This window comes from Sander lucioperca, chromosome 19 (assembly GCF_008315115.2).
Source record: "Sander lucioperca isolate FBNREF2018 chromosome 19, SLUC_FBN_1.2, whole genome shotgun sequence".
NCBI lineage: Eukaryota > Metazoa > Chordata > Actinopteri > Perciformes > Percidae > Sander > Sander lucioperca.
The window spans coordinates 14975015-14985168 of NC_050191.1; the positions used below are offsets into that span (position 1 = coordinate 14975015).

The 10154-nt window shown below is 44.7% G+C and overlaps 2 protein-coding genes across 3 annotated transcripts in view; one reads left to right on the forward strand and one right to left on the reverse strand.

Moving 5' to 3' along the window:
• The window catches only part of mdn1 (midasin AAA ATPase 1), a 71948-nt gene extending 62974 nt beyond the window's left edge, over nt 1-8974 (reverse strand). Inside the window, exons 1-10 of one of the 2 annotated variants that reach the window (XM_035995663.1) lie at nt 8864-8974; nt 8526-8752; nt 6518-6742; nt 5155-5262; nt 4746-4938; nt 4459-4668; nt 3713-3844; nt 3456-3559; nt 2769-2883; nt 2371-2543 (exon numbers count right to left, since the gene is read on the reverse strand). In XM_035995663.1, the coding sequence (XP_035851556.1) occupies nt 2371-2543; nt 2769-2883; nt 3456-3559; nt 3713-3844; nt 4459-4668; nt 4746-4938; nt 5155-5262; nt 6518-6742; nt 8526-8752; nt 8864-8959 (1583 nt within the window). In that variant the 5' untranslated portion in view covers nt 8960-8974. The remainder of the gene's footprint in view (nt 1-2370; nt 2544-2768; nt 2884-3455; nt 3560-3712; nt 3845-4458; nt 4669-4745; nt 4939-5154; nt 5263-6517; nt 6743-8525; nt 8753-8863) is intronic. The other variant, XM_035995664.1, reaches the window with a different exon arrangement.
• Nucleotides 8975-9237: 263 nt separating this feature from the next.
• Nucleotides 9238-10154, forward strand: part of casp8ap2 (caspase 8 associated protein 2) — a 15089-nt gene continuing 14172 nt past the window's right edge. Inside the window, exon 1 of the mRNA XM_031285618.2 lies at nt 9238-9504. The gene's annotated coding sequence lies outside the window, so the exon portion shown is untranslated. The remainder of the gene's footprint in view (nt 9505-10154) is intronic.

Below are 10154 nucleotides of genomic sequence, written 5' to 3' on the forward strand. Positions count from 1 at the left end.
CACATTATTGAGAGGGACTACTTTTACTCACCATGCCAAAGACAAAGGAAATCAGTCTTGAGTTCAGAAAGAAGATAGTGGAGGCTCATGATAAGGGGGAAGGCTATACTGCCATTTCCAAGCGTTTCAGTGTCTAGAACCGCTGTACGTTGCATCATTGCCAAGTACAAGGAGACAAATTCTGTAAGAAACAAACCTGGGCATGGTCGTAAGCGCAAGATTTCAAGAACTCTGGAGAGGAAAACAGTCAGAGATGTCAGCAAGAAGCCTTCTGCCAAGAGGATTGTTGCTGACCTGGCCTCTTCTGAAGCTGATGTTTCAAGGAACACAGTTGTGAGGGCTCTTCATCATGGTGGGCTTCAGGGCCATCATCCCAGAAGAACCCCTTTACTCAAAGAGCGGCACATCACAGCCAGACTGAGGTTTGCTCATGAACATTTGAAATGTAAAGATGAGTTTTGGAAGTCTGTGCTTTGGTCTGATGAGACTAAACTGGAACTGTTTGAGCACATGGATGTTGCTTATGTCTGGCGAAGAAAGGGAGAGGCCTTCAACCCTAAGAACACAGTTCCCACAGTTAAACATGGTGGTGGTGGGAGCATCATGCTGTGGGGCTCTTTTGCAGCTTCAGGCACAGGGAGCCTTGTTTGGGTGCATGGCATCATGAAAAAAGAAAATTATATTCAAATTTTGAGGGATAATATGCAGAAATCTGCTCGTAGTCTAGCCTTAGGTCATCGCTGGGTCTTCTAACAAGACAATGACCCAAAGCATACATCAAAATTGGTCCAACAGTTCCTGAAGGATACCAAAACCAAGGTCCTGGAGAGGCCCGCACAGAGCCCAGACCTCAATCCTATTGAGAATCTGTGGCAGGTGCTCACAGTGAATGTCCATGCTCGGAAACCACGCAATTTGGACCAGCTAGAGCAATTTGCAATGAAAGAATGGGCTAAAATCCCTCAGGAGACCTGTGCCAACCTAGTAAAGAACTACTCTAAGAGGTTGTTGTCAGTTGTGGCTCAGAAAGGGCACACTATTGACTATTAATGGCCCAGGGGCTAATCACTCTGGACGTCTCATTTTTGCCCTCTCTTGTTTCAACTCCGTGTATCAATAAAATATCCTAATCAAACTTAGTGGACATTTTGTCTTTGTTATTTTGGAAACAAATGCACTATACACACTTGTTAACGGTCATTTCTATGGAGAAATCAAGAGTTTTGTCTAATTTCATAAGGGGAGCTAATAATTTTGGCCTCAACTTTATGTTCTAGTTTGGCCAAATAGAGCCATTAAGTATACGTTTGTGTGAGCTTCCTCATTTTTGTTACAAGCAGGAGCCAACTTGTAACACAATTCAACTGTCAAGCTAATTATGAGCAAACTTTTCAAATGTCGCAAAAAAGGATAGGGCTACAGCGTAGTTTGGTCAGAAGTTATAGAAGGCTACGCATGGCTGTAATCCTCCAGGAAACAGAGGAGAAGACGTCGAGGCTGCTAAACAAGTGGCCTCGACCATCGAAGCATCTACCAGAGAAACATGGAGCGACGAGTGAATGAGTAAATATGTTCACTACGTCAGAACTTATTCATATTCTATATCCCATTTAGAGCATCAACTCTTTTCCCACAAAGACAAAAACCACCTCAAGAGAGCAGGAACACTTTTTTGCCCTATTGAGTTTTATTTAATTGTTTCCCTTCTGGTTTTCTAATGTGAAGATACTTACCAAATAAAGAGTAGCATCACTTGATTTAAAGGTCCAGTGTGTGGGAATTTCTCCCATCATCTTGAGATCATATATCAATCAACTCTCTCGCGCCACGCAGTTCTAAGTACGTATTACAGCTACGGTAGCCTTCACGCTTCAAAAAGCCAGTCTCTTGCTCTTTTCAATCTCCTTTTTCTTTTTCTGGGCGAAGAAGAAGAAGACTCCTGTTCCTGAAATTAGGATTTTGAATACGTGTGGTCCTCCATGTTTCCTTCTTCAAACTTGCCGGGGCTGGGAAGCTACGATACCCATTAGCAGCATTAGCAGCACCTGTGAGTTGATCATGTGACATCAAAAACACTAAAGGCGGCGCAGTATGTCCTGTATGTCCCTTACCGGCTAACGTATTTCAAGATGGAGCATGAATATGGAGCGTCTACCCCAGTTCATGAGAACGCAAATGTTAAATTTCAAGCCAAAAGGAATACTTGGAATTGATGGTGGTGGTAAATATTCATGAAAAAGGACAAGTTGTGAACGGGCAACACAGATTTAGATAATGAACACCTAAACACGTTACACACTGGACCTTTAAATAAATACCAGACTAAGGAAAGTAAAGGAGGAGCAGAGAAAGTAGTGAGCTGGGCCTCACCTCAGTGACAGTGCCCTCCCCTCCAGCGGGGGGCTGTTGTCCTGCTGGCTGTCCTCGGGGGGGTGGAGGCTGCCTGCGTCCAGGTCCGAGTGTCTGTCCCCAGTCAGCTGGCAGAAGATATCCAGGAGACGGTCTGAGACCACCGTCAGCTGTGGATACCTGCTAATGAGCACCTACACACAGAGACAGGGGGAAGCTAGTAATATACCAGGGTCATTCTGGAAGGTTTTTGTCTAATATAAAAAAATCTGTATGTGAAAAGATTAACGTGCTGACCAGAAGTATTATGGACTACGATATTAAATGTCCTGGAGCTATGCAGGGAATGACATGAAGTCATGTACTAAACTGTTGGGGGGCTGTAGAGGAGTGGCGGCTCCAAAGCCAACAACACTCACCTTCTTCAGCTCTTCTCGTGTCATGTTGCCCATTTGCAGCTTGGTCCAGTACTTGTCCAGCAGCGCTGCATGAGAGTTCTGTGGTTTGTGCCAGCTGCCACCACTGAGGTACATCCTGCAACAAGTACAACAGCCATACTGATGTCATATCATGCCCACTGTATGCAGAGACTGGCTGGGTATGAGGAGGTGTCAAAGCAGGCTGGGTCGTTTTTTTGTTGTTAACACAACTACTTCCATCATCGTCTGTGTGGACAGCTGGGTGCTGTTGTCCCCAAATACAGGACTCATGGGGCCTCATACAAGGAACCTCTCGTATGAATGTTGCAAGTCGGATTCACCAAACTTTCTTAACTGCACAAATTGTGTGTGAAATGTGAATTTCTTGTTCAACTTGATAAATGCCAGCGGTTCATGAGCAGGTTTGGGAGATGCATGAGCCTGTTTGGATGAACGGTGTGTGCCTTCCCTCCATGGCATCTGCTGCAGACCACGGCGTTTAGGCTCCATGAACAGCCATTGGGATGTCCATGAAGCCTAAACGTCAAAAGCAATGTGCACTTTGTTTACATGTTCTGACGCTGGGACACATCCAAATAGTGAAAGATAATCAGGTTACCACAAAGAAATCCTATCAGTACAAGCTTCTGTTCCATAAGTGCATTTACAACGTAATGACATTGTTACCTTCTTGTTGCAAAAAACTGAAATCCAGGAGCAACATCGATGCAATCCTCCCGCCCTGGAATCATCAGCTTTTTATTCTCCATCAAAGGCAGGAGCACAGATATCTGAAAAAGGACATTTCAGTTCAGTTATGGGTTGTTGCAATGATACATTTACATTAAGCTGATTATTAAGAATATATGCAGAGAATGTAGGCATATTGAGTATATATTTGAACTGACAATATTGAGGCCCTGTTCCTTTAAGTTTTAACTCACCACATCCAAAGGTGCGTGGTCAATGTCTTCCAAGAGGATCCACTGGCCTTTAGATACAGCCTGTGTCAGCGTCCCTGGCTGCCACACAAACTTCCCTGGTATATCAGTACACCGGTACATCCCGAGCAGCATCTGTGAAACAAAACACATTCGCAAATGTTCAGCCTTTCACCTTTCCTGCACTGAATGCTAAAGGGTCACTCCAGGGATTTAGTATTTAAACTTCCAAAAAAGTTAGGGGACACATAAGGGACATATTTAAATGGTGAAAATCAAAGCAGCAGAGGCCAAGATACCCTGACCCTTTTAGTCCCTCGTATGGGCCAGGCTTCAAAAACACTGGATCCTACAGTTCCCATAACGCAACTCCATACTGTCTTTAATAAGAACCTGCCTGCCTCCTTAATGGCCACTTCTTTTAAACCTCACATATCCAGTCCGCAGTGCTTTCTGGTGCTTCATGTCAGCTAGTGTCGCCATGTTTCATGTACGGAAACAAGACGTTATGGGAATCTCTGGGAAGACGCTGACAGGAAACAGCTGATCAGTCCTGGGAATTACATTCACTGTATGTATGTGTGTGTATGTATGTGTATATACAGTGTGTGTGTGTGTGTGTTTCTCCATTTCTAGTTCGTAATGCTTTCTGTTAAGCCTACGTAACGTTCAGCCCTCAGAAACTGAATCTTACGTGTAAAATTGGTGGAGTGCCCCTTTAAGTTTAGATTGACTCCATGCACTCTCACCTTGCTGTCAGTTTGATCCCCGAGCTGGACCTTGAGGATCTCTGTAGCTTTTGTATGTCCCGTGACAGCAGCCATGAACTCAACCAGAGCAGTTTTACCACATCCAATGGGACCCTCCAGCAGCACAGGCGTCTGGGAAGCCACAGCCAACGCCAGTCTTCTCAGATTGCGGCAGGTTGAGTCCACCAGCACCAGATCTTTTTGGTTCCTCTGCAAATTAGGGTTAATATTAGGACTAGAAAGATCAACAGCAGACTGTTTGGTGGGACAGAGCAAAGGGAACATACCTGTTCCGCCTGTCTAGGAACGATCCTGGGTAGGACAACACCACACACTGCTACCACATTCTGGGACAGGTCCTCTGATACCACCTGGCCCCTGGTAAACTTATTAGCTTTCTCCTGGCGCCACATCACAGAGCCCTGATTGGCTAACACCAGGGCCTTTTCCACCTCCAGCTGCTGAGTTTCTTCCAAAGCTCTAAAGGAACCAGGAAAAAGTGAGGACTCTGACATGATACTTCTGTACTTTTATTCAATTGAAATCTTTTGAGTGCAGTACTTTTACCTGTAATTGAGTATTTTTTTTAGTAAGGACTCTTAGAATACTTCTTCCACTTCTGATTGAGACTAAACATGTTCCATAACACTTTGACATATTATGACAATAGATTAAGGAAAAACAAAAGGTACCTACTTAATTTTCATGTGCAGGATCTCATCACTCGTCAGTACCTTCCTCAGGAAGATGCTTTTCTGATTATCAGTCATATGAGAGACCAGCGCTAAACAATGGGCAGTGTACCTGTTGGAGACAATGAGAAAATACAGTGCTTTTACTTTGTTGAGCACACAAGCAGGACACCAAAGAGTCTACAACTGTTGTAGGGAGGCTACAGAAAGGCACACAACAGTATTAACAATGTAAGAGCTGAATGTAAACAGCAAGACAGATATGGATGAAAATCTTAACAAAACACATTTTGACGTCATCATTTGGTTTCTGAACGGATGTTTTCAGCATGGGTATTGGATTACTGCCATTACCATCTTGGCAATTAGCAGAGCAAGAAGACCAGAGAAAGACCTGCATGTCAGTGAAGCAAACATCTCTAAAACGTTCCACATCACGCACGTCAGCTTCCGCATGGAGCCGTGCTTGTTGCTGCTTGGACTCAACACCCTCTGGACACCAGAAGTGGTTTTCCCAGCAGACATTGTGGCCGCTCTCAGTAGGAAAAGATGTTACTGATAACATTAACGATGCTTCTGATCTATTCAAGTGTGCCAGTAAGCCGTGACACTGAGCCAGCATGAACAGTACCAGCATCAGTCATTTTATCATTTACATACGTACTATTAATATTGTGACATGTCAAAATGTCTTCTGTGAAAAAGGCCTATTGTAGCAACTTTTTTATATATTTTCTTTATGATAAATGACAACATTACTTCGACAATGATAAATGTAGACGTAATGTTGTGGATTGTCTTTTTTCAAGTTTCTGCAAGCTGACTTTCAAAACGAGATGAAGAAAATACAAGAAGGACTCAGAGCGCAGACCTCCGCCAAGACATGTCCTCTCTCACAGTGTTAATGCTCAGTGAATTTGACCAGTCAGAAACTCATTTTTCTAATTATTCTGACACCACGCCCTACCTGGCAATGTTAACAAAACAGAAAAATAATTTGTGTGTGCTCCGTGATTCAGATCACCCTTCCACCAAGTTTCATGAAAACCAGACCAGTAGTGTTTCTGTAATCCTGCTGACAGACAGACCACCAGGCCAACCAAAGCCAAAACATGACCTCCTACCTAATAGTTGAAGGAAACAAGGCAGTCAGCAGTAATGTGCAGGAAATGAGCTGAACAATGCAAACACACCCACATAGTCTTTACATTTAGAAATGCTTCAAACATTACTGAGCTGACCTCACCTCACAGAGACATCAAGCACACTCTTTTTGGATTTCAAATGAAACCAGCTGTAGTTAAGGGTTTTATGTCCTAAATGGCCCATGAAGCCTCTGTAGGGCAGAAGAGAAAGCAGGTACATACCCTCGCACCATGACATCGCTAGTGAGCAGCTGGGACACGCAAGGACTCCAGTCCCAGAGCATTCGAAACTTGGCACAATCACTCTGGAGGAAACGGAGGGTGGCACCCATGAGGTCACGCAGCTTCATCCTCCTGGGGCCGTACTGAACAGCCGAGGACTCTTCACTGGTGAAGAAGAGCCTCTGAAACACTGGGGGGGCATCGTTGAAGTACCTCGCAGCAAACCTTGTGGAGAGAAGTAGAGCATTGGTCAGGGTGACGTAGCCTGCAGAAATGCATGCTTAGGTTCCTGCATCAGTGTTTGAGTGCCAGAGGATTCAGCATTTTTGGAGCTTGAGCGCTACTTGGAACTTAAAGTCAGCATATTTTAGACTTTTTTCACTAGTTTATACCATTGTTTTATTTTGGTCTCTGTCAAGTCCCCCATCTCAGTGAAAGTGCAATACTAAATCACTTGAGTAGCCCTTTAAGATGTACTACAAAGTAATAAAAAAGTTACTGCTTTTGTGATCTCATTTTTGGTTCTTTTTGTTGTTGTTGGAGAAATTAAACAGCAGTCATTTATGCCCCAAACTCTGTGTTGTAGGATGTTTGGAAAACGGTACAACAGTAACTGCCATACTGCAGCTTTGTATACATGAGGTAGTCTGGATCAACAGAATTTCCAGGATAGTTGCATGACATCCGGCGTGATGTCCCTTCCCTTCCTCTCTCTGTGTGTCTCCGTTCTCAAACTCTGTGCATTTCGTGAAACAACAACCTTGTAGCTAGCAAGCTGCACGCTGAAAATGTCAAGTTTAGAAGAAGATGTGGACGGTGTAACAAGGCAGACCTGCTTGGTTCTTTCAGGGAATGATTGTAAAGATTTACTAAGAATATGTTTAGATCATTTAGGACACGTTAGGCCTGCACGATAAATCGTTATAAAATCGCAATCTTGATTCACGATTTAATTTTTAAATGACAATTTTTTTTCTTCTTTTTTTCCTCCTTCAATTAATTTACTGAAAGCATTTGACAATGACATGTTTTCATTATGTAAAGACATGTTGAAGGAGTTCAGATAGAGCCTGTATCAGGGCCATATTTAGTTCTATGTGTTATATCTCACTATTTCTGGTAGCCTGCTGTACTTAAATGGCCAGTATGTACTTTATTATCTGTATTCACTGAAGCCTCTGCGTTTACAGGCTCGTGGTGATGATCAACGTGCTCTAGGTGCCAAAAAATACATCTATGTTTGGTTCTGCCAATGTGTTTGGTTTTGTCATGGTTCATGTGTGCAGTAAACATTACACTTCATGAGAAACAAATCGTGGCAGAGAATTATGATATCAGTTCTAAGCTAAAAAATTGTGATTCATATTTTTCCCCGAATTGTGCAGGCCTAGCTCACGTTACTGTGTTGTGTCAACAGTTAACTTCATTTAATATTGGATGTTGTACGTGCAAATGTTCCACCAAAACAAGTTCCTTCCTGAGACTATTTAGCAGAGCCTCCGTCGCTGCGTCCAGAGCTTAGCGCCGCCCAGGACCGTTGGGATTGGTTTAAAGAAACAACAACCCAGTGTTTTTTTCTCCTATCCCAGAATGCATCTGTGGTGCAGCCAGCCCTTACTCCACAGCGCTGTGGAGATTAAGCTGGAAATGCCAGACTATACATGAGGTGACTACTGATGTGTCCTTTTTTGCCCAACTTTGATCAAAGCATGGCAGCTACTGTCAAGGCTGGATTACCAACTGGGCAAAGACCTCAGACCCTCAGGGCCCCTAGAGCCCCAGTTTGACTGTGGTGATATTAACTGAATAGACCTGAAGGGTCCTGTGCAAAAAAATAGTTCTAATACCTTTGTTATTTCAAATGATATTGTACCAACAGGGTGCAAATACATCTGTTTACTTGAAGGCAACAAGATACATGGAGACGAGAAGAAGAGGTGGTGGAGGATGCCAACAGGAGCCCCAACTGAGTAAATGCAGCCATGTGTCCTGGTGTGAGTGCACTTACGCCTGAGCGTCAGGACTGATGCCGAGGAGCTTGCTGAGGGCCACACACAGGCGCTCGTGGAGGTCGTGGTTGACCCTGCCTCCAGCTCGGACCCTCTCTGCGTTGCGCTCCAACAGGTCCAGGACCAGCGGCCGCAGGTGGCGAGCAATCAGCAGTGTGTAATCCTTCTCCAACAGCAGCTGAGCCACACACTCCAGAATACACTGCCTGTCCTGCTGGCTCCATATCTGAGGAGGACACGTCATTATGGGACATTTCAATAGGGAGTGCTGAATCAACATGTCTTTAACAGGCAGCGCCGTGGTTTTAGAGAACCCCAGCCCCTAGAATGACCTCACCTGTCGGGACAGATAGCGGCCCAGCTCGCTGTGCCGTGTGTCAACATGTCTGGATATGGTGGCCAGAGACGACAGGCTCAGCTCCAGGTGCTCCATCAGCGCTCTATCAACGCCTAGTCACACTTATAAAGCTAACTGAGCGCTTCATCACGCGCTTATCTGTATCACAACACGCACGTTCCCGTCACTGCTGTTAGAATCCTGTCCACATGTGAGTTAGGCACAAATCCTTCCGGGTTGGAGGTTGGACTACTGGGCGTCGCACTGTGATGACGCGTCGGACAGCGTCGGACAGCGTCGCGAGCACAGTGCAACTCTCTCCGCGAGTGGAACAGCTGTCGCTCGAGCCTGATGTGCTGCTATTTCCCGCTTCGGTTCCAGTGTGAGCGGGCTGTGGGGCAGCGGGACCAGAAGCAGGACCAGGACCAGAAGCCGCTGCTCTCCGGTAGTCCTACAGGGGCTCACACAGGGGGGTTCTCTGCTGTTTAACAAGCTTTCTGCGACAACACAGCCACGAAGAAGAAGAGTGACAGACCGCGGGAAAATGATGTCGTAACTTCCTGTGCAATGAAGTCTTGGCGCGACAATACAGTTGTAAACAAGAGGAGGACACACAACGACACACAACAACACGCAGACACGTAAGTCAGCCAGCTCCTAGCTAGCTTCACTTACCGGGGTAGCTTTTTATGAACGGGTGGCTCCTACTGACCCTCTGAGCGCTTTCTCCGGCCGGCGCTGCTACCTTCAGTCCTAGAGAAGGCATAACTTATATATAACGTAACGGTACACACCATTACACTGGGAGCAAGATAGTTAACGATGTTATCGGTTATATTAACCACAATACAATATTCAGTGATGTAAAGTTCTATCTTTTGTATCACCTGATTGAAATGTAAATGCCAAGAGAACTCAACGGTTTAAGAGTTTGGAACAGGACGGGCGCAGCTCTAGTAATGTTATGTTAGCCTGAGCTCAGTGTCACATATCAGATTCATGTTAGAAATAAAGCAAGACTTAGGCAGAACAGTTAACATTCCGAATCAACTCTTCAGTAACATCAAAAAGTAACGTTACCTCTCCCTTCTCCCCCTGACTCTGCTGTTTGCTGCCGTCTATTGTTTGACAGTAGAGAACAAAGAGCCCTAACGTTAGCTAGACTAGAGCACTATGGGAATCAGTTTGGCTTTAGTACATTGATAACTGTACACTAAATGATCTGAAGGAGTAGGAGAAATGGATCAATCCTCTATCGCAGTGTAACGTTACATACTTGCATATTGCATTA